Below are 24,478 nucleotides of genomic sequence, written 5' to 3'. Positions count from 1 at the left end.
CGAGGTAGGGTGAGGGGCAGGGGCAGAGTGAAGGGGGTGGGGTGGGGCAGGGTGAGGGGGTGGGACAGAGTGAGGGGCGGGGCAGGGTGAGGGGCAGGGGGCAGAGTGAAGGGGGCGGGGTGGGGCAGGGTGAGGGGCAGGGGCAGAGTGAAGGGGGCGGGGTGGGGCAGGTTAAGGGGGTGGGGCAGGGTGAGGGGTGGGGCATGGTGAGGGGCGGGGGCAGAGTGAGGGGCGGGGTAGAGTGAGGGGCGGGGGCAGGGCAGGGCGCAGGGCTGGGCAGGATGAGGGGCAGGGCAGGGAGGGCTTGGCCATGGAGTGGCTGGGCCCAGCAGGAGGGGAAGGAGACAGACAGAGGGCGGGGCCTGTGTGCTGGGATCTTCACCTGCTGAAACTGCTTTTGGCTGAGACGGGTCCCAGAGCACCTCAGCTGTGGGGGAGAAACAGCCAGCACTGGGGTGGACCACCGTGAAGCCTGTCCCCAGAAGATGGACCTTCATCATATCTCCACTGGACTCTAGACCTCGCCGGGCAGCTGTAGGCTCCCATGAGAGGAGCAGGTGCAGGCTTTGTGAAGTCGGCACCGAGGAGCCTCAGAGAACATCACAGTGCTTGACACCTTTTTCTCATCTGCTGGCTGGAATTTCCCCGGGATCCCCTTATCTCAGACATAAGAAACAGGTGGAATTCTATAGGTAGATTCTGGGTACCTCAGAACAGGATTTAAAAAAAACAAAACAAAACTTTTATATTGGAGCATAGCCGATTAACAGTATTGTGATAGTTTCAGGTGAACAGCAAAAGGACTCAGCCATACATATGGAAGTGTCCATTCTCCCCCAAACTCACCTCCCATCCAGGCTGCCATGTAACATTGAGCAGAGTTCCATGTGCTATACAGCAGGTCCTTGTTGGTTATCTACTTTAAATATTGCTGTGTGTACATGTCCATCCCAAACTCCTTAATTATCCCTTCCTCCCCCCTGCCCCCTTCCCCAGCCTCAGCAACCATAAGTTTATTCTCCAAGTCTGTGAGTCTTTCTGTTTTGTAAGTTCACTGGTATCATTTCTTTTTAGATTTAGGGGATGGTTCTTTTAATTGAAGTATAGTTGATTTACAGTCCTGTGTTAGTTTCTGCTGTACAGCAATGTGATTGAGTTATACCTGTGTATACATTCTTTTTCATATTCTTTTCCATGGTGGTTTATCACAGGATATTGAGTATGGTTCTCTGTGCTGTGCAGTAGGACCTTGTCATTTATGCATCCTATGTATAATAACTAGCATTCCCAGGGATGGGGGAGCCTGGTGGGCTGCCGTGTATGGGGTCACACAGAGTGGAACATGACTGAAGTGACTTAGCAGCAGCAGCAGCAGCAGCAGCATCTGCTAACCCCAACCTCCCGCTCCATCCTTCCTCCAACCCTCTCCTCCTGGGCAACCGCAAGTCTCAAATCAAGGGATGATTAACTAGAAACAAGGAGATAGAGATGCCTGAAAGACACCTGGATTGGGACTGGGATGATAACACCCCATGTCTAGCCTGGGGCAGACAGAGCTCTGTCTTTCATACTGGCGGCAGCTCTTCCGGATTCTGTGATACCCATTTAGACCACAGCAGCACCCTGTGTGTGAAACATCCTATTTTGACCACAAAGAGACAGAACAGGAAGAAGGCATGATTCTTCTCTTTGGAGGTCTGGTGGTGAGACAAAGCCTGCACACCAAGGAAATTCCCAGACTGGGAAGCAGGATCTGTGCCCAGGACTCGGGCCTGAACCCCTGGGGGAGAGAGCCGTAAACACAGGGTCATCTACCATCAGCTCTTGGTCACTCATTCCCATGGCTGGCCTGCAGAGAAATGACGCGACATGATTGGAATGGGGTTTCCTACTTGGATTTGGTCATGGATGTATCTGATGAAGACAATCCAGCTCTTCAAAGCACAGGACCACTGTAAGATGGAGCGATGCCTGTGGGAGAAAAAGTGATCCACCTTCCTCACCACATCAGGTTCAGGAAAACTCACTGTCCCGAGTTATGCCTTTCCTCGGAGTGGAGCCAGCGGTGGGAGATAGGAAATGGCAACCCACTCCAGTATTCTTGTCTGGAAAATCCCGTGGACAGAGGAGCCTGGTGAGCTACGGTCTATGGGGGTCACAAAGAGTTGGACACAACTGAATGACTAACACTTTTCTTTGCTGGTGTAGAATAATATCTGAAGCCTGATCCGTGTTTGCCAGTCCTGCTAAGATCAATTTTTCACCCAAATACTGCTAACACCATTTTCCACATTAAGCAGTTCAGCAGTTTTCTATGGACATCAATTGGATGTCCTGCAATGCAACTCCATGCTGACACTAACTGTCCAGAGTTAGCACAGAGCCCACAGGTTCCGGGCTCAGATCCACGAGACTGCCCCTTACTTCATACACCCATCAGAGGTGGTGGGTCCCAGTTTCCCTGTGCTTCTGACCCACGTGGCTACAAACCACGAGTCCCCAAGATCTCCTCTGCAAGTGTGGTAATTTGCTAGAACTGCTCACAGAACTAGGAAACACTTTATGTACTGTTACCAGTTTAGTATAAAGGAGATGATAAAGAATTCAAGTGAACAGCCAGAGGAAGGCATACGGAGCATAAAGCCCAGAAGGGTAAGGTTCCTGTCCTGAGCCCAGGAGCATCTGTCCCCGTGGGATTCGGGGTGTCCCACCCTCCCATCACGTGGATGCATGCAACCACCCAGAAGCTCTCTGAGCCTTGCCATTCTGGGGGCTTTTGTGGTGGTTTCAGCAAGATAGATTTTTTCCTCACTTTTTATTTTATATCATAGTATAGCTGATGATGGGGCTTCCCTGTTGACCTTGGAAGAAAAGCTATGAGAAACCTAGACAGCATATTAAAAAGCAGAGACATTACTTTGCTGACAAAGGTCTGTGTAGTCAAAGCTATGGTTTTTCCCAGTAGTCAGGTATGGATGTGAGAGTTGGACCATAAAGATGGCTGAGCGCCAAAGAATTGATGCTTTGGAATTGCGGTGCTAGACAAGATTCTTGAGAGTTCCTTGGACAGGAAGGAGATCCAACCAGTCAATCCTAAAGGAAATCAGTCCTGAATATTCATTGGAAGGACTGATGCTGAAACAGAAACTCCAATACTTTGGCCACCTGATGTGAAGAACTGACTCATTGGAAAAGACCCGGATGCTGGGAAAGATTGAAGGCAGGAGGAGAAGGGGATGACAGAGGATGAGATGGTTGGATGGCATCACCGACTTGATGGACATGAGTTTGAGCAAGCTCCAGGACTTGGTGATGGACAGGGAAGCCTGGCGTGCTGCAGTCCATGGGGTCGCAAAGAGTCGGACACGACTGAGTGACTGAACTGAACTGGGGATTAAAACAGTAAAGAGTTTGCCTGCAATGCCGGAGACCCGGGTTCCATCCCTGGGTTAGCAAGATCCCCTGGAGAAGGGAATGACAACCCACTTCAGTATCTTGCCTGCTTCTCCATGGACAGAGGAGCCTGGCAGGCCACAGTCCACGGGGTTGCAGAGAGTCAGACATGACTGAGTGACTGACATACTATTACTACTGCTGCTCATAGCTGATTAGCAAAGCTGCGATAGCTTCAGGTGCTCAGCCATACGCATATATGTATCCACTCTCCCCCAAACTCCCATCCCATTCAGGCTGCCACGTGACACTGAGCAGCGTTCCCTGTGCTGTACAGTAGGACCTTGTTGCTTATCCACTTTAAATACAGCTGTGTGTATATGTCCATCCCAAACGCGCTAACCATCCCTTTCTCCTACCCTTCCCCACTAGTATCCATAAGTTGGTCCTCTGAGTCTGTTTTGTAAATAAGTGCATTTGTAATGGTATGATAGATTTTTAGCTCCATCTATAGCCCTTCCCTTCTCAGAGTTTGGGGAGTAGGCCTGAAAGTTCAAGGCTTCTAATCAAGGCCTGATCCTTCTGGTGACCAGCCCCCACCCTGAAGCTCTCTAGGGTCCACTGAGATTCAGTGCAGCAGGAGAAAAGGGACTTCTGTCACCCAGTAAATTCCAAGGGGTTTAGGAGCTCTATGTCAGGAACAAAAGATATTCCTGTCAGTTCTGTCATTCATGAAATTCCGAGGGGTTTAGGAACTCTAAGACGGGAACTGGGAATGAAGATCAGAAATATTAGGTTGACACTGCTATATTTAAAATGGATAACCAACAGTGACCTCCTGTGCAGCACAGGGAACTCTGCTCAGTGTTACGTGGCAGCCTGGATGGGAGGGGAGTTTGGGGGAAAGTGGATGCATATGTGTATGGCTGAGTCCCTTTGCTGTTCATCTGAAAGTATCATGACATTGTTTGTTAATTGACTATACCCCAATACAAAATAAAAAGTTAAAAAAAATAAAGCATGATGGCACAAAACACCAAAACAGATCTTTTTAAAAAAAGAAATGTTGGGTTGGCCATAAAGTTCGTTCAGGTTTTTCCATACCATCTTACGGAAGAACCCAAAGGAACTTTTTGGCCAACCCAGTATATTTCTTACATTATCCCAGTCAGGGACATCTTCCTGAGAAGAGTGCATGAGTTTTGAAAGAAAGACATGGCAAGCAGTGTTCCTTCCTTTGGCCCTTTTAGTCTCCAAATATTTATTGAGCATGTTAAGTGGCAGGGTTTCTTACTAGGTACTTTGGCAAAAAACAAGGATGAGTCAGACTTGTCTCATCTGCAGGCTAGCGTGAGGTATTGATCAAACAAATGAAAAGTATTTGAGAGACTGACGTGTACTGGGCTCCGTGGGCTGCCAGGGATTTAGTGATGGACCCACTAAAATGTGTTGGCGCAGCCCCTCCCCCCAGGAATATGAAGTCTAACGAGAAGGCGGGACTTGAACAGTAATGATGAGTGTAGAGAGTGTCTTGAGAGGGAATGTTTTCGGGGGGGGGGGGGCGCGGTCTGCAGGAGTGTCTAGCAGAGAGCCGCCTTCTAGACTTAGGGTCCTGATGGGTCCCCTGAAGCAGTGACAGATCTTAAAACAGAGTGATGGTCAGGTAAGTGAATGGAGATGCAGAATAATGCCATGGAGTCCCTGCCAGAAGAAGCAGCAGATGTGAGTTTCAAGTAGGAAAAAGCTGGGTCCTTTGGGGGGTACCATTATGATGAGAATATCTGAGGATTTGGTATTCAATCCTAGGGGTGATAGAAACCCACTGAAAAGGTTAAGCAGGGGTTTGAGGTTCTCCAACATGCTTTTCTAAAAAGACCATCTGGGGTACTTTATTGGAGTACCAATGGGCCCCAAAGGCACTGTGTAGACCATTTGGGGACTCGGTGCAAACCCAAGCTGTGGAGGATGGTGGCTTGGACTAAAGTGTTCGCCGTGGAAATGGGGAAAAGTGGACAGATTCAGGAGCCACTGAGAAGGAAGTATAATAGGACTTGTTGGGACTAATGAGTGAATAGGAGTCAGGGAATACCAGGCTTCTTGCATGAGGATCTGGGTGGATGGTGAGACCCTCAACAGGACAGGATGTGCCAAGGAGACCCAGGCTGAGGGGACTGGGATGATGAACTCAGTTTGCATGTGTTTGCTGTGCATCAGTTTCCTCATCTGTAAAATGGGTTGTTGCAAATGTAATGAATAAACTTGAAGCACTGAGAACAGTGCCTGGCACACTGTCACATGTGCATGAGGGTATGAGGGTATGAGGCACCTGAGGGCCATCAAGTTGATCGGTGCAAAGGCAGTTGGGTGCAGGATTGGGCGCTCAGGACACTGGGGGGCTGAGAGGATTTAGGATCGTCACTGAGTCCTTGGGAATGACTTGCGAACAAGTCACCAGAGGAAGCATACAAGGAGGGGAGAAGAGGACTCAGGATAGTGCCCTGAGGCACCATCACTTCAATGCTGGGTGATAGGAGAGAGGAGGAGAAGTCAGTCAGGGGTCCCAGGAGGAGCATAGCGCAAAGCAGGAGGGATGGCCCAAAGGTGTGATTGACCAGGAAACAAGGAAAGAGACTTAAGAAGAAGTGGGTGGTCCACAGAGTCATAGGTTACCAGGGCTGAACCAACCAAATTATCAAGAAATGCCATTTGATTTAGTGGCAGAGACCACTGGTGAGAAAAGACAAGTGTCTAAATAACCAGAATACAAAGTTGAACACAACAGCTCTGGATTCAGGTAGGGAGGGGTGTTTCTACCAGGGAAGGGCTGTAGAAGGCTTGCCGGAGGATGCCAACTCTGAGCTTGGGCATTAGACCGTGGGGTGGGCGGGCCAGGAGTGCCAGCTGGGTAGAACTACCTGCATAAGCAAAAGCAGGAGAGGGTGCAGTGTGCCAGGCAGTGGCAAGCCCACAGAACTCTCTTTAATTTCTGATTCTGACCACAGAAAGGAAATGCTTCAGAAACCTCGATCAGGGTCTGGAAACATTCCTGGGATATGTAGAGAGTGGTTCCAGGGAAGAACTTTTCTTTAGCATTTGATCTACAGGAGTCTTTAGTTCAAAAAGCAGGTGACCTGGTGGGCATAGATTCAAGTTGTCTCTGTAGGTGCCACTCAGGATGGCAGCTGCCGGTCACATGGGGCTGGGGACACTTGAAACATGGCTGGTCTGAACCAAGATGGGAAATCCACAGCAGATTTTGATAACTTTGAAAAAAAATGAATTAAAATAGCTCATTGATCTTTTTCTTTTACATTGATTACATGTTAAAATGACTCTATTTTAGATACTTTGGGTTAAATACAAGGTACCCAGGTGATGCTAGTGGCAAAGAACCCGCCCACCAATGCAGGAGATGGAGGAGACACGGGTTTGATCCCTGGGTGGGGAAGATCCCCTGGAGGAGGGCATGGCAACCCATTCCAGTATCCTTGCCTGGAGAATCCCATGGACAGAGGAGCCTGGCGGGCTACGGTCCATGGGGTCACAAAGAGTCAGACACAACTGAATTGACTTATCACACATTATTAAAATTAAGTTCAACTATTCCTGCATAATTTTTTAATGTGACTGGAAAAATTTTTTAAAAACGTGGCTCATATTTCTATTGGACAGGTCAGATCTCTGTGAAGGAAAGTCTAAAAGGTTCTCATTGAATACAGGTATAGATATACTTAAGACTTCTACTTTCTTAGATATTCACTATCATTTTAGAAAATACAAAGATTAGTAATATGCTTTTTTTGGTCTTAATGTAAGCTTTGCTTTTATTTAAAAAATATTCAAGAATCGTATTGAAAGGCCCATTATGTTTCCATGGCCCATTAACTTTAATTTATTTATTTTGTTGAGTCCTGGCATAGCTCACAAATCACAGGAGAAGAATTTTTAGTAAGAGAGCCTTTTAGGCACCATTCAGCACAGCTAAACCTTAAAAAGTCATCCCAAACTACCTACAGAGTTACCTGAAAGTTGATGATATCAGAAACTTCCCAGTCTGGCTCCCAGGGAAGTGTGGGTTCTCCTCTGGAGCCCAGCCTTGTGTGTACATGGCATGGTCTGGGTGGTGATACAGCTGGAGGGCTGTCTCTGTCAGGCACACCTCCATGGGAAGCAGACCAACACCTCCCATGATACAGGGTGCCCTCCTTAGCAGGAAACTGAGTTAGATGAGTTAATGAATTGGTGAGTTAGATGAGTTAGTTGAATTAGATGAGTTGCCCAGCTCCTCGTCTTTATCAGGTCTCCTCAACCATGCTGGGGCCAATGCTGGGGTTGGAGAGCCAGAGACTTTCTGGGGGACACACTTAAAGGGATAGAGACTTGAAGGATGGGGGGCCAAGAGGGAAGTGGATCAGGGGACATCCCTGGTGGTCCAGTGGTTAAGAATCTACTTTGCAACGCAGGGGATGCAGGTTTGATCCCTGGTTGGAGAACTAAGATCCCACATGCTGCAGGGCAGCTAAAACCTGCGCATGGCAGCTCCTGAGCCCCATGCACTCTGGAGCCCCATGCACTCTGGAGCCCCATGCCACAACTAGAGAGTCCATGCTGCTGCAAGGAAAGATCTCGCATGATGCAAGGAAAATCCCCAGTACCGCAACTAAGATCAGACGCGGCCAACCAAATAATAAGTCAATAACAACAGACTGGATTGGTAGACGGATTTCTTTCTTTCTCAAGCCTTGATTTATGGTGGTGACCAGCCTAAGAAGGACGAGAGGAAGAAGACAAGAAACTCCAGGCAAGAGGACTAGGAGCTAACAAAGTAATGCAGGAGATGGGCGGGAACAGGGCCCTGGAGGCGGAGGAGCCAGGGGCAGGGACAGGAAGTGAAGGAAGCCTGGATAGAAGCTTGGGGGCTTGATGCAAGGGGATGGGAGGATGGCGCTGTGCTTCAAGAGAAGGCATTGCCCTATCGTATTTTTGATGCTCTTTGAAGGAAGACAGCAGGCTGAGGAATTTGAGGAAACTGTAATTTCCTATAGGCTGAATATCCTAAGATCAACCGTCTCTGGGTTTCAGACGTGTTTTTGTGCCTTTGCAGGATGAACTGGATCTCACCGACAAAAACCGGGAGGCTGTATTTGCACTGCCCCCTGAGAAGAAATGGCAGATCTACTGCAGCAAGAAGAAGGTACCCTCTCTGACCCCTTCCACTGCCCTGCAGGGTCCACAGCTCGGGCAGCCTTTGCTTCCACGCTCGCTCCTTCATTTCGCAAGCCTTTGTTCCACACCAGCATCATTCCATTCTAGGTGTCGGAGGAACAACAGTGAATGAATCAGGACAAAAATAATCCCTGCTCTCATGGAGCTTACACGCAGAGGGTTAGGGTTCTGTTCTTCTGGATTCCGGGAGGGGTGCCGGGTCAGGGAGATGCACGATGACCCAGATTCCCTTTCCGTGGCTGGGCGCACGCAGGGAGGGCATGCCACCCTGGGCAGTACCTGGGGGCAGCTCTGTTGGAAGGACTGGTTTTAGGGAAGTGAATGGTCTCTGCTGGATCTTTAGCCTGGGCCGTGTCCCAGGCTGTGTTCCTGTCCCAGGGCAGCATGCAGGTCAGGGACAAACATCAGTCTCTGCTCTATGCACCCCCCAACCTTCATTAAAAGGCATCAGTCTCCTGACTGTGGTCCTCCCTAGCAGGGTGTGCCGGGCTGCAGTCAGGACTGAGCTGGGTTTTCTCTCTCCTCGCCACTTTCTCAGTGGCTGTGCTTTCCTCTCCCTTCCTCCTCCTCTCTGCCTCTCTCACCTCATCTCTTTCTCTCTGAGTCTCTCTCACCTCCTTTCTGTTGGGTTGGCCATAAGGTTTGTTCTGGTTTTTCCATAACGTCTTGTAGAAAAACTCAAACAAACTTTTTGGCCAACCCAATGTTTTGGCCTGTCTGTTTCTTTCACTCTATTTTTCTTTCCTTGGCCCACTTTCTTCCCCATCCCTCCACCCTCTCATCTCCCAGGCTTGCAGCTTCATCCCTTCACTTCAATGCACAGGTGTTTGGGAGTTGGGACCTGCTATTCCAGCACCCAGAAGCTTAGAAGTCTCCCTCCTGGGAGAAGATGGGCAGGTTTGGGGCAGTGTGAGACTGCTTCTCCTTCATGCTCCCTGAAGCCCATTTTGGCTCTTCTCTTAGTCTTCTTGCTCGGGATATTTGTTCCATCCTAGGCTCCATCCTGGGCCAGACCGAGCTTGTAAAGTTGGTCATTCTTCTAGAATTGGAAGGGACTGAGGAGCAACCCAGCCCAGTTTTTTATTCTGCACAGGCCGCAAGGAAGGCCTGGAGGGGTGATGGCCTCACCCAGAGTCTCTAGCCAGCATGATGAGTGGCTGTGCTGATGCTGGAAGGCCGGCCTGCTGAGAACTTGCGGGCACTGTGAGCCACGTCTAGTATAGTCAAGGCATTTATTAAGCAGCTGCAGAACACCATGGTCTGTGCCCAGGAGTCTCATTATGAGGAGAGCAGATCTTTAAAAAACTCACACTATAGAAATAAAGAAGGAAAGGAGGAGAAAACGAATTTCAGGAGTCATTCATCTTCTCTCGTGATTCCCCACTTTCCCAATTGATTTACGATGGAGGTCCCATAAAAATGCACTAAAATGTAAGGACGCTTCTCACCACCTTCCAGACCGGACTGTGTCATCTCCCAATACACTTTCACTCCCCATCTTTCCACATGGCACTTCCTCTGCCTGTAACACTCTCCCCTTGTCTCAGCCTCAGTAATCTTGAGTAACTCAGCTCAGTCCTCTCAGACCCCCACCCCATCTTCCCCAATAGCCTTCTGTGTTAGATGACCCCTACCCTTGTTTCCAAGGCCCACAGTGGACAGTCCTACCACAGGACACTGATCACCTGGTCTCTGGTATTGGACGGGCTATTACATGGATGGCTTTTTGTTCAGTACTTTCAGGGCTCATAGCAGTGATTGGCATGGAGTAGGTGCTCATTAAATGCACGTGGAGTGGCTAAATGGGAAGCCAGTGAAGGCAGTTAAGTGTGTGTTTCATGATAGATTTGTTTATGTGCTGTGATCCCCTCTGTAACGCAGAAGCTTACAGAGGCCTCAGTTACGGGAGCCTCGTGGCTTTAGGCGTACAGGCAGGTAAAGTCACAAAGACCCAATCAAAGCAGGTTTCTCACTGATGTAAAATTTTAAGCTTTAAGAAACTTAAAATCTTGGATTTTAAGAAACAAAATCTTGAAACCCAAGTGGGTGGGACTGAAAGATGCAGGGCAAAGTCCAGGCTGGCTGGCAGGCAGGTGGTCCATCAGGAAGGTGCTTGAGGAGGTAAATGTTTCATGCTAATTTGCAAGCAGGAAATTGGTAGAAAGCCAATGAAGGGGGGCATCCAAATGGGACAGAGACAGGAAGGAGGAGGGTGTGAAGAACAGACCCACTGGCCGGAGGAGGGGTCTGAACTTCTGCTCAGCGTCAATGCTTGTCCAGTTCCCATCATTCCTGCCCACCCCTGGGGAGGAGTTGAGGCTTTCTCTTGGGACCTGAGGGCTGGGTCTGATCTGGACTCTGCCTTCCAGCTGTGTAGACCCCTTCCCCCACCCCCTTTCCAAAACCCAGGACCTTGGTGGCAGGGGTCGGGGGGGGGGGGGTGTCTCTTTCTCTCCTTTTTTAAAGTTACAATTTATTGAGTACCTACTCTGTGCCAGGCACTACACCAAATGCTTACTATCAATCAATATTTTTCAAAACTCCGAAAGACCAAGTTTTTTAAAGGTCCAGGCTGTCACAGACCGATACTGTTTTGTAAAATATAGTGAGAACGATATCAGAAAAAATGAAGTTTGAAAAAGTAGATGTACAAAGTACGAGTGCACATTTTCATTAGATTCAGCAGACTGAAAGTCGTGTTTTATTACATGGAGTCAGAACAAGTACGACAGGGGGAAAAAAATAAATTATTTTTAACCACATATATTGTTCGTTGAAGGTGTGCATGGTTTCTGCCCATCTCATTATCCGGTCCTGAGGTTCGGATGTTCGCGATCTGCGTCTTGCTGGGGAAGAAGCAGAAGCCTAGGGGGCGCTGTGACTCCCTCAGAGTCACCCCGTCTAGGCAGGGCTGGGAGGTGAACCTGAATGCGGACCTGGCATGAAGCTCAGGATTCCAGACCGTGGGCCTGTCTTGCCGGGTGGTCCAGACAACCCTTCCTCTTGTTCTAGGAGCAGGAGGACCCCAACAAGCTGGCGACCAGCTGGCCTGACTACTACATCGACCGGATCAACTCCATGGCCGCGGTGAGCCTCGCGCCCGTCCTGCCCCGGCCCCACCTGGCAAGGCTGTGGGGGGAGCGGCCCTCATGTTCCCCTGCAGCCCACATCTGGGGATCAGCAGCTTTCCAGTTATTCCCAAGATTGTATCATGACCCCTCCTTCCCCTGTGTGACTTTATAGAGTCCCCAAACCATTGAAGCAGTGATTAATGATATACAGATCACCCAGGCTTGAGAAACAGGCTAATCATTCTCCCCATTTTACAGATGAGGAAAGTGAAGCCCGGGACTGGAACCTGGGTCTTCTCAGAGCCTGACACTCTGGTCTCAGTAAACCATTTGGTGGGGCCTCACCCCTCCTGAGGCGAGGGTGGCCCCTGGTTCACAGGCAGGCTAGGGGTGCGGGGAGCTGGGAGACAGGCAGCCCAGCACGACCTCTGCCGCTTTTTCTGACCTCAGATGCAGAGTCTGTACGCGTTTGATGAGGAGGAGACGGAGATGAGGAACCAAGTCGTGGAAGACCTGAAGACTGCCCTCCGGACACAGCCTATGAGGTGTGTCCCTTCCCTCGCTCCTCTTACGTCCCTCCCCCAGTGGGCCCCTCAGCTTTTCGAAGCTTCACACAGAGCTCTGCTCCCATCCCAGGCCCCTTGGCCGACTCCACTCTCAGCATCCCCTCATGCTTACTTCACCATCTTTCACATCTGGGCTCCCACTCCCCCCCCCCTCTCTGAGGAACTGGGATGCTTCCAGAAGATGAGCATATTGGGGAGGGCAGATGAACATAGGAAGATGGGGTAAACCTCCGGTCCAGAGGTGGGCGTACCGGCAAGGTGCTCAAGAGCGCTGAGAAGGGAGGAGCCCCACCTGGGAGGTGAGAGTGGGTGAGAAATACGCTAGCCACTAGAGGGCGATGTGCTGTCTCCAGATGAGATTTCTCCATCAAGCGTGGGAGCAGGCAAGGAAGCAGGTGGTGGCTGTCTCCAGGACTGAAAACCTCTCCCTGCGCCCCAGGCCACATCGTGAAAGGGCCCAAGAGAGCCACAGGCTTCTGTCGTGTCTGGCAACTGGCTCATTCTGGCTTAGGGGAGGCAACTGTTAAATTTTCAGCAGTTTTGCAAGCTGCTTGTTAAACAAAACTATGATTAAAATGTAAATTATATCAACTCGTGATTTTAAAAATGACTTAAAAACCAAAGGTAATTAAGAACTTGAAACTTATCACCCTTAACTACCTGGTGATTTGACGACATTTTCCTATACACTCGTGTGCCCACTGAAATTGCAGCCGGTGTGTGTGCCTGGTGGGAATATGTGAACGGTACGTCTCCCCAGCTCCACATTCAGTGACATCACACGACTGGCTTGAAGTCAGCTGTGCTGGGAATATTTATACCATGGAAATTGGCAAACAGCACAGTCAGGCCTGTTTCTTTCTCCAGAGGGCCAGTTGTTACCAACACACGAGTCTGCCTGTGTGTGCGTATGTGTGGTCTAGGCTGACCTTTCTGCCCCAGGAGCCTGGAAGCAGAGCCTCATGGAGAACAGGGGCTCCCTAACCCCTGCTTGTTGCTCAGGTGGGGTGGGGGTCTGATTTAGAAAGAGGATACAGGAAGGTTGAGAAAGTCAGGAAGTAGAAGGGTGGAGGGGATGTTGCCCGGTTCATCTCCCACTTCCATCTGTTTCTCTTTCTCATAATCAAATTCTGATTACAAATGTCACACATAGTCATGGTGGAAATTTTGTGGGATACATAAAAGTGTATAATAGAAAAAAAGTAAATGATAGCTATTTTTAACAACTTAATGCATTCTATTTTTCTAAGTATATTTATATAATCATGTAGAAATGCTCACAGATGCCCTTGGAATCAAATGTATGCGTTATATAGAGTGCTTCCCTCAGCTTCATTTGTGCCATGTCCTCAGATCATTAATTATTGTTCTACTAAATCAAAGGTTTTAAGCCTTTGTGTGTGTGTGTGTATGCATGCACACATGTGTGCATTCATGCCATGGATGACTTGGGTACCCAGATGAAACCTATTGACTACTTATTAAAATGATGTTTCTAATAATAAAATAGATAGAAATAGATAAGGTTTAAAAATGAACCAATTAAATTGAAATATAGCCACCAAATTTTAAACATTGGTGAGATAGAAGTAAATGTACTGCTTTATGCCTTAAATAAAAAGAACAAGCAAGCACCATAACTTTGAAGTGCTGATGAGTGGAAATGATATTTTGAGATATCTGTAACAGCTGCAATTTGGGATGAAAATAGCTGTGATTTCTTTGGATGAGAAAGTCAGAAATTCTGGTAATGCCACTATATTTTATTGTTTACATTCATCATTGAGAGAAATGCTAAATTCAAGGTAGAGATTACCCCAAAAAAGTGTATTTTTTGTTTCCCATGGAAGTTCATTAGCCATAGACCGCTTAGGGGAACACATATTCCAGGTTAAGAACTCCTGCACTAAATGGTGTTTAATGTTTTTTGCTAACATTTAAGCTAACCCAGATGTTTTCTTAGGGATCCCTTAAAGAGTGCCTTCCCCAGCCTTGATCCCTTGATGCAGTGACTCTGAGGCTCCCCTCTCTGGAAGTCTTCCTTGTTTGCTTGTAATTCTCTTCATTCCCATCCTCACTGGTAATGAGTCTTCAGGTTTAACAGCCATGATAATTATCCTAATAATTATCATAATTATCTCTTTCACATATATACCTTCATAGTTGTGTCACTGGCAGTCAGTGACGTGCAAATGCACAGTATTTAAAATGCAAACAAGATGTGAGTCCCTTGTGAGCTGGTAAGGATTTTAGAGCTTTGTGGTTGTTTAGTTGTTAAGTGATGTCCAACTCTTTGCGACCCCATGGACTGCAGCATACCAGGCTTCCCTGTCCTTCACTATCTCCCAGAGTTTGCTCAAACTTATGTCCAACCATCTCATCCTCTGTCGTCCCCTTCTCCTCCTGCCCTCAATCCTTCCCAGTATCAGAGTCTTTTCCAAACAGTTGGCTGTTCACATCAGGTGGCCAAAGTATTAGAGCTTCAGCATCATTTTTTCTAATGAATATTCAGGATTGATTTCCTTTAGGATTGGCTGGTTTGATCTCCTTGCAGTCCAAGGGGCTCTTTAAAAGTCTTCACCAGCACCACAGTTCTAAAGCATAAGCTCTTCAGTGCTTTGAAAGCGAAAGTGTTAGTTGCTCAGTCATGTTCGACTGTTTGCAACTCTGTGGATTGTAGCCTGCCAGGCTCTTCTGTCCATGGGATTCTCCAGACAAAAATACTGGAGTGGGTTGCCATTTCCTTCTCCAGGGGATCTTCCCGACCCAGGGATCGAACCCAGGTCTCCTGCATTGCAGGTAGGTTCTTTACTATATTAGCCATCAGTTCAGTTCAGTCCAGTTGCTCAGTCGTGTCTGACTCTTTGAGACCCCATGAATCGCAGAATGCCAGGCCTCCCTGTCCATCACCATCTCCCGGAGATAACTCAGACTCGCATCCATCGAGTCAGTGATGCCATCCAGCCATCTCATCCTCTGTCGTCCCCTTGTCCTCCTGTCCCCAATCCCTCCCAGCATCAGTCTTTTCCAATGAGTCAACTCTTCCCATGAGGTGGCCAAAGTACTGGAGTTTCCGCTTTAGCATCATTCCTTCCAAAGAAATCCCAGGGCTGATCTCCTTCAGAATGGACTGGTTGGATCTCCTTGCAGTCCAAGGGACTCTCAAGAGTCTTCTCCAACACCACAGTTCAAAAGCATCAATTCTTCGGTGCTCAGCCTTCTTCACAGTCCAACTCTCACATCTATACATGACCACTGGAAAAACCATAGCCTTGACTAGACGGACCTTAGTCGGCTAAGTAACGTCATTGCTTTTGAATATACTATCTAGGTTGGTCATAACTTTTCTTCCAAGGAGTAAGCGTCTTTTAGTTTCATGGTTGCAATCTCCATCTGCAGTGATTTTGGAGCCCCCCAAAATAAAGTCTGACACTGTTTCCACTGTTTCCCCATCTATTTCCCATGAAGTGATGGGACTGGATGCCATGATCTTCGTTGGAAGCCCTAATAAGTTGACCATATAGCAACCATGGAGGAATTAGTGCTTTAGATGAACTTTATAAATGAACCAAGTTGCTTCTGTAGGTGGGACACAGTGTCCCTAGGTAAGGGGTAGCTATTTGCAAAGTGCATACAGAATAATATGCAAATGCAGGATACCTGTTTGGCTGATGGCCCTGGTCTGGGCAGGTTTGTGACCCGCTTCATCGAGTTGGAGGGCTTGACCTGTCTGCTGAACTTCCTCCGGAGCATGGACCACGCCACCTGCGAGAGTCGCATCCACACCTCCCTCATTGGCTGCATCAAGGCGCTGATGAACAATTCCCAGGGGCGGGCGCACGTGCTGGCGCAGCCTGAGGCCATCAGCACCATCGCCCAGAGCCTGCGCACGGAGAACAGCAAGACCAAGGTGGCCGTGCTGGAGATCCTGGGCGCCGTGTGCCTGGTGCCCGGCGGCCACAAGAAGGTGCTGCAGGCCATGCTCCACTACCAGGTGTATGCGGCCGAGCGGACGCGCTTCCAGGTAGGGCCTGGCAGAGGGCCTAGGTAAGAAGCCCCGCGGGCCCTTAAGAGGGGGTTTGGCTGGGATAATGCGCCCTTACCTAGACCATGGGTTCCTAGAGGCTAGAACATTGCTCTGCTTCGTTTTTGTGGCTCTACAACTCTGAGCCCAGTACCTGGCTCAGACAGGGGCTCCATCAGGAATTATTGAATTGAATGCCATCGTTCGAATCAAGATTTTAGGCCTCAGAACTTCCATGGGGGTCCAGTGGCTGAGACTCTGCACTCCTACTGCAGGGACACTGGTTCAGTCCTTAGTCAGGGAGCCAAGACCCCACACGCTGCTCGGCGTGGCCAGGTGGAATAAAAGGTGTTAGGGCCTAGGCCTGGACCAGCGCCTACTCTGGGAACACTGCGGCCAGTCCCGGGAGCTCAGGCCATACTAGGGCCTTTTCTTCTCCCTGACTGCTCCAGTAAAGAGACAGACAAGAAGTGTAGTGTCTTGGTACAGAGTAAGTCTCAATAGATGTGACGTGTCATCACAAACTTTATGGTTTGTCCACCAGAATTGACTACATGCTTATTCTGTCATCAAACATTTTAAAGCACCCACTCTGTTTGGAAGGTGACCCTGGACCCTTTGCAGAATATACAAAGGAGATGAAAGCTAGTGACCATGCTATTAAGGAGCTGAGAGTGAATACATTTACTCTCTATATCCTCTGGGGTTCCTCCTCCAGGACCCTCACAGGTACCAAAATCTGTGCATCCTCAAATCTCTTATAGTTGTGCAGTATTTGCATATAACCTATGCACATCCTTCCGTATACTTTAAGTCATCTTTGGGTTACTTCTAATACCTACTATAATGTAAATGCTCTGTAAATAACTGTAAATAAAATATAAGTGCTATGTAAACAGTTGCCAGTGCACAGCAAATTCAAATTTTGCTTTTTGAATCTTTCTGAAATGTAAAATATATATGTATGTATTTATTTTTTAATGTGGGGTTGGTTGAACCCATGGATATGGAGGGCTGATGAGCTGTAAACAGCTGTAAAGTGCTGAAATAGCATTTTGGCATCACCCAGCAAAATAGTGGGACAGGAATAAGGCACGACTGGGGCTGAGATATGGAGAGGCAAAGGACACTTCTTGGAAAAGGTGAGCTTAGAGAACGTTCAAGATGAGTTGGATAGATCGGGTACAGAGAACGAATGCAGCATTCTGGGTGGTTGGAACGGTGGGAGCAAAGGTGCGAGGCTGGACCTGTAGGATCCTGATCCCTCCCTTCTTTTCGGTCCTGCCTTTCCATCCAGACCCTGCTGAACGAGCTGGACCGGAGTCTGGGCCGATACCGGGATGAAGTGAACCTGAAAACAGCCATCATGTCCTTCATCAACGCTGTCCTCAATGCTGGCGCCGGAGAGGTGAGGCCTCTTCTCCGTGTCCTTGCTGTGCTCTGACTTTCTGGCCTGGGAAGAGGGCGTGAGTGCTGCCTGGGGAAGTGGCAGAGGGTCGGTGTGGCTGCCACTGCCACCATCGTGTCTTCAGATTGTCTGTATGACATCTTGCCCCCTGAACTGGACACCAAGAAAGAGGAGTTCCTGGGGAGCTTCCTGCATGGATGGCGTTGTGGATGTGTGTCATGGGCAAAACCCAGGCTTGTCTGGCTGATGATGGCTTAGGGTGGCAGGGCATCATTTATAGGAGGAGGACAAGTGTTGGCTGTTCTTTCTAGAGCTTTCTAAATACTGTTTCTGGACTGATTTCTGAGTTGGCCAGTCATAGTCTTCTAGAATCTTCTGTTAGGACGTGCAACTTCTGATTTTCCTTCAGAATGGGGTCAGAATGAGATTCCCAGACCTTAAAAATAGAAAAATGGAAGATGAACTTGAAGAGCAGGTGAACTCCCTAAATTCTAAGGCAGTCTGATGCCTCGGTGAAGGTCAGCTTGTTGAAGGTCAAAAGGGGCAACTTAATGATCTCTGCTTTCCCCTGTTTTCTGCCAGCATTCTCTCTCTCTCTCTCTTTTTTTTTTTTTGCATCCCATCCTGATGACCTGAGTTAGGTGAGGTAGGTTGAGGGAATTACCTGCCCTAAGATACTGACATGGAGAAGGCAATGGCACCCCACTCCAGTACTCTTGCCTGGAAAATCCCATGGATGGAGGAGCCTGGTGGGCTGCAGTCCATGGGGTTGCTAAGAGTTGGACATGGCTGAGTGACTTCACTTTCACTTCTCCCTTTCATGCATTGGAGAAGGAAATGGTAACCCACTCCAGTGTTCTTGCCTGGAGAATCCCAGGGACGGGGGAGCCTTTTGGGCTGCCGTCTATGGGGTCACACAGAGTCGGAAACGACTGAAGCGACTTAGCAGCAGCAGCAGCAGCAAGATGTTGACATCACCTGGGTCAGTACCAGCTATTTATACTGACATCTGTTCTGATTAGTTGCTAACCACATCTCATTAGGTAGTTTTTATGAATATAATTCTTGTTAGGTAGGTAATGTCATGCCCATTTAACTGATGAGAAAACTAAGCTTTTCTGCAGAGTCACAAAACTGGTAAGTGACAGAGCAGGGATTAGAACCAAGATCTGTCTGGTTACAAAGCGTGTGCTCTGTATCACCTTCAGCACCACTCTTTGAGGCCAAAATCTTAGAGAAAACTGGTGAAGGACTTAAAAGAAGTGAGGCAGGAGAGCTAAAGCGGGTGACTAACAAGGTGAAAGGATGTCTCCTCCTACCGCTCCTTGCTGCTCTGGGACCTGAAGCATTCCAGTGCATTTGCTGCTGGGGATGTGGTGGAACTGGAGTGGCCGTGAGGGGACCACTGGGGGACTCTTGCAGAAATGGAGACCAGCCGGTGAGCCTAGTACCCCCTTGGTGACCCCCAGGATAATCTGGAGTTCCGCCTGCATCTGCGGTACGAGTTCCTGATGCTGGGGATACAGCCCGTGATTGACAAACTCCGGCAGCACGAGAATGCCATCCTGGACAAGTAAGGCCCAAGCCACCCATCCCCACTACAGACCTATGGGGAAAGCGCCTCAGTGGGGGATGGGCGAGACCCTCAGAGAGGCTTCTGTTCCCTGGGAGACCACCTGCCATACCCAGCGTCGGTTCAGGAGCAGCTCTGGGTCTGGGGGAAAGGTGGATGACGGCTCTCCCGCCCCCTGTCCCACATCACCTATGTCCCCTCCTGGCCTCCTCGCCAACCTCCTGTCTCATCTCTCATGTTAGAGGAGGTGGACCCAGTGGTCCTCTGCCGTGGCAGTACCAATCCTGGGGGGAATTTGGAAATGTAGGGGTGTTCTTCAGTTTTCAAACTGGCTGGGGGAGGCACTACTTGCATCAGTTGTATGGAGCCAGGAACGCCAAACATCCACCGTGCCTTCCTGCTCAGCAGAGACCCGCCCCTCAAGGTGTAAGCCATCAAGGCCTTTCTTGACTAAAGAGCACGATGAAGCTCCTGTGTATCACCAGGGGGCCCCTCTGGTCCACCCCCTTCACACAGGCTATTTTATTACACTAGGTCTTAAGGGAGAGAGCATGGGTGGATGGATCCTTTTGCAGTGGAGTGGAGGAGGGGATGGGGTAGAAAATGACAGATTGGCTTTGAGTGGAGACCTAGGATGGTCTGAGAACACTGGGAAAGGTCAACCGAGGGCAGTGATCCTTGACTGTGGGTGACTTCACCCCCCTCCCCCACCCAGGGGACATCTGGCAGCACCTGGACGCATTTTTGGTCATCACAACTCAAAGTGGAGGGTGCTGCAGACATCTGGTGGGTAGAGGTCAGGTATGCTGGTACATGTCCTTCAACTCACAGGTCCACCTCCCCCCACAGAGCCAGTGATGATCCAGCCGCAAATGTCAACCTGGGAGAGCCTGATTGAAGGTTATAGGACCCTGGGTTGGCCTCTCCAGGGACAGGCATGAGATTCTATAAAGGACGAGAGTGTTGACCTACAGGAAGCTAACTTCTTTCTGGTTTTGCCTTGGCCTCATTTGCATGAAGCCTTCAGATTTAGTCATTTCAGAGGCTTAAAGGGGCTGTAACCCTCACCCAGGGCTGACCTGGTGGTGATGTCTACTTCCTCTATCCCCCCATCCCATCTAGGCATTTGGACTTCTTTGAGATGGTCCGGAATGAGGATGACTTGGAGCTGGCCAGGAGGTTTGACATGGTGAGAAGCCTGGAAAGATGGGACGACTGCAGTGGGTCCCAACTCCTGTGCTGTGTGTTAGCCTGGTTCCCTGGTGGTGCCACCGTGGCCGGGTCTCACTTCTGGAGCCCTGGCACTATAGTGGCTGTACAGGGCCTTGCTTTAAACTGGGAGAGCATCTCCCCTGGAGGAGACTGCAACCCCCAAGGAAGGAGAGACAATTCTTACACACAGCTACCCTTGAATGCCTCCTCTGGGATGACTTTCTCCCTGTCTTCCAGTAATCGGAGTCACCTTTCCCCATGGCTAACCTGATCCTGCTTAGCAAACAAAATCATTTCCATGTGAGCCTTGGCAACCCTGAAAATCCACACACCTGCTGCTTTAATATGGTGCTAGAAAATCCCTGTCCAAATAGAGACCTACTTTGGGCTGGTGCTTCAGTGGCCAAGCACCATCATTTTCGATTCTAAAAAGAGCCCCAGGTACAAAGAGAAGGAAACCAATGTTCGAGAGGACCAGCAGCTTCTTGCTGTCACACAGCTGCAGAGTTGTTCTGGCGTTGGCTCCCAGGCTGTGGATCTAGGCCATGTGCTCCTAGAGTCAGCCAGGCCCTGCTTCCTCCACTTAGTTTGAATCAGTAGTTCTCAACCAGGGGCGAGTTTACTTCCTCTGGGGGCATCTACAATGTTTAGAGTTGTTCTTAGCTGTCACAGCGGGTGTGAGGAGGATGCCCCTACATCTGGTAAGTGTAGGGCTAAGATGCTGCTAAATCATCTGCAGTGAACAGGGCAGCCCCTCACCCCCACCAATAAAGAACCATCTAGTTCAAGATGCAGGGTTCCCAAGGCTGGGGAACCCTGGTTTATATAATTAGCACATCTCTCTCCTCCTTTTCTCTGCCCTTCTCTTTTTTTAAGCCTGGACCAGAGGCAGGGAGGGAATGCTCTCCTGTAGGATGGGGCTCAGTGGATGGAAATAGGGACGTCTCCCCCTCTATTCTCTTCCCCTGCTCCTTCCCCTGCCCTCGCCACATTCACTGTGCCCCCCACACCCTCAGGTCCACATTGACACCAAGAGTGCTTCCCAGATGTTTGAGCTGATCCACAAGAAGCTGAAGCACACGGAGGCCTACCCCTGCCTGCTGTCCGTCCTGCACCACTGCCTACAGATGCCTTGTGAGTAGCACCCCGCCCTTGGCCAGTCTGAGCCCTTGGCCCGGGGCATCTTGAGACAAGGTGTCAGAAGCTCCCAGGCCGGGGTGTCTCCCCGTGTCTCCCTCCTGGCCCAATTGTACCCCAGTTCCCAGGAGGTCAGACTGGAGGGCTCAGGCCCCTACTCTACCCCTCTTCCTTGGAGTCAAGACTTTCACTGTCCCCAGCACAGGGGCTGAGGATTCAGCCCTGAGCAATGCCAACATCCTGGACCAACAAGCAGAACTTGATCCCTGCTAAATCAAACAGCCCTGACTGCCAGCTCGTGGCAGCGTTGTGATGGGCCTTCTCGGGGCGTTCCAGAAGGAAGTTTCATGCTTACGGGAGCAGTACAGCTGCGGAGTGGAAGTTGTGGCAATCACGTGCAAGCAAACTCGCTGCTTTGTTTGTTAGTTTTTAAAGATTTTATCAACTCTTCCATCTGGCCCTTGCTGGCTCCCACCCTAGCACCCTTGTTCCTGCCTCACTTTACAAATATCAAATGACCGTGTCTATAGGAGCAGATGCTAAACTCTTAAGATCCAGGTGTATAGAGTGACCAAATAAATTCTACATAGTTACTAGTAGCCACCCCAGAGTGCGATCTGAAATGAGTTGTAACTGCACCATTTGGTATTTAAGCTCTTCATAAAATAGCAGATTTGGAAGCTGGCATGGACCAACAAAATGGTCAACCTAGGCAGACTCTCTTTAGTGGTGGTGATGATGTTGGTGTTGGTAATCAAGGTGGTGGTGAAAACTACAATTTATTGTTGCCCACTCAGGGCTGGGTGTGATGGGAGATTAATATAGTGTCTGTCAATCTCAAAATGGCTTAAGGCATGTGTTTTATTATCTACATCCTTACAGTGGGTGAGCCTGAGACTCAGACAGCCTTTACATATGAAAGAATTTTGTTTCTTTGGGGTCAGGACTTAATTTTTTAATTTTTTTAAGAGGAAATTTTTTCAAAAATATTTATTTGGCTGTACCGGGTCTTAGTTGCAGCATGCAGGATCAAGTTCCCTGACCAGGAGTTGAACCCAGCCCCTCCCCCAACCCCGGCCCCCATTGGGAGCATGGAGTCTTAGCCACTGGACCACAAGGGAAGTCCCCAGGGGTCAGGGCTTTAGATGAATCACTTTCTACTTCTGTGAACACAGGCTTTACCCTGTGTTCCTGGATGAAAGATAAATGGAAAACAGTATCATTTTCAATGCATGTGCCAGTGGAGTGATGGGAAGATAGAGTGGCCTGGACCAGGAAGCTGCCAGTTCTCCAAAAGCCAGTCTAAAAGGTCTTGGTGAAAGACTTGGTAATTCTGACTTCTGCGCCCATGAGTGTTTCGTGCTTCGAGGGCACTGTGAATGGGGCCCCCTAGTCTGCCTCAGAATGGAGCTGTGCAGACATGACCTTCCTCCTTGTAGGCATTATGGTCTGCCTTTGAGGTCAGGATCTTGCTGCTTGACCGCCCTTGGGGGTCAGTGGAAACGCAGTACTTCGATTAAGAACCCAGGAAGAGGAGCCTGTGGCGATCCCATGAAAAGAAAGTCCTTCTCCAGCCAGACTACGATTAGGGCAGATGGCAGTAGGGCCCTGTAGAAATAGGCACAACCCACACAATGCCTTTGCCTTCACAGTTCAGGGTCACCTTCACCGAGAAATCTGCCTGGATTCCAAGACTGCTTCTCCAGCCCATTCTGACCCCCTCTCAGTACACACCTGTAATTATTTTCCATTCATCTTTCTCTGCAGGACAGTAACATCGATAATCCTAGAGCCTTTGTTTTTTAAAAAAACATTTCCCTAGAGACTTAATCATTCAGCATGTAATGTTTGGAGATTTACTTTCTTGAATGTGCTTTTCTAAGATAATTGTTAAAAAAAAAAAAGAAGCAATTTGCATTCCTAAGGCATGGGATGCTCAGGGTACCAACAGGGAAGAAGGCAGCCAGAAAGCATTTCAGGGAGTAGAGAAATATATCTAGAGGATTGACACATTCATAAAAGGTCAGTTGCAGATCAGCAAGAAATGATAGGATTTATGAGCCTTCATTATCAGCAATCACATTTCCTCCTCCATCATCCAGGGAGCTTGCAGAGGGCGGGGAGGGGCTCGCCTCCCCAGCCTGGCCCCAGGCGGTGACCCTAGGGCAGGGCCCCAGGGGGCTCTGCAGCTCAGTCAAGATAGGATGTCTGTCGTCCTGCAGACAAGCGAAACGGTGGCTACTTCCAGCAGTGGCAGCTCCTGGACCGCATCCTACAGCAGATCGTCCTCCAGGATGAGAGGGGCGTGGATCCTGACCAGGCTCCCTTGGAGAACTTCAATGTCAAGAACATCGTCAACATGTGAGCAGTGGCCATCCCTCACCTGTCTTCGTCTTCCTTCCCCATCTCTCTCCTACTTGGCGTCTCACCAGCAAAATCTCAGCTCCCTCTCGCAAACCCAGACAGGGCTCCAGATGGGCCCTGGGCCGAAGCATCCAATAGAACTGCCTGAGATAGCAGAAATGGTCTCTATGCACACTGTCTAAACGTGGCTCCTGGGCTCTTGACCCATAGTTAGTGTGACCAAGAAACTGAGTTTCACGTTTTATTTCGTTTTCATTAAACTCAAGTAGCCATGTGACATGTGGCTGGTGACCACCATACTGGATAGTAGAGGTTTATAGAGGGTGCCTACCGCTCCCCATGATCCATTGCATGGAGTGGATGGAGGAAGACGGTAATGTAACACGGAGGAAGAGTCAGCAACCTATGGCTGTGGGCTAGCCCCCATCCTCCAGTTTGTTTTGTGTGGTCCACGAGCTAAGAATAGTTTCACATTTTAAAAGAGTTGTTAAAATCATGCACAAG

General features: G+C 49.2%; 1 protein-coding gene across 3 annotated transcripts in view; it reads left to right on the top strand.

Annotated features, from left to right (window-relative positions):
* Nucleotides 1-24,478, top strand: part of DAAM2 (dishevelled associated activator of morphogenesis 2) — a 131,655-nt gene that overhangs the window by 77,606 nt on the left and 29,571 nt on the right. For all 3 annotated transcript variants that reach the window (XM_040249755.1, XM_040249754.1, XM_040249756.1), the window contains exons 3-11: nt 8,498-8,587; nt 11,632-11,706; nt 12,141-12,235; nt 15,947-16,280; nt 17,578-17,688; nt 19,158-19,261; nt 20,384-20,450; nt 21,490-21,607; nt 23,833-23,971. In XM_040249755.1, the coding sequence (XP_040105689.1) occupies nt 8,498-8,587; nt 11,632-11,706; nt 12,141-12,235; nt 15,947-16,280; nt 17,578-17,688; nt 19,158-19,261; nt 20,384-20,450; nt 21,490-21,607; nt 23,833-23,971 (1,133 nt within the window). The remainder of the gene's footprint in view (nt 1-8,497; nt 8,588-11,631; nt 11,707-12,140; nt 12,236-15,946; nt 16,281-17,577; nt 17,689-19,157; nt 19,262-20,383; nt 20,451-21,489; nt 21,608-23,832; nt 23,972-24,478) is intronic.

This window comes from Oryx dammah, unplaced genomic scaffold (genome assembly GCF_014754425.2).
Source record: "Oryx dammah isolate SB20612 unplaced genomic scaffold, SCBI_Odam_1.1 HiC_scaffold_11, whole genome shotgun sequence".
In the NCBI taxonomy this organism is placed as follows: domain Eukaryota; kingdom Metazoa; phylum Chordata; class Mammalia; order Artiodactyla; family Bovidae; genus Oryx; species Oryx dammah.
The sequence above is the reverse complement of the archived record's forward strand: the minus strand, read 5'-3'. Positions and strand labels throughout refer to the sequence as shown.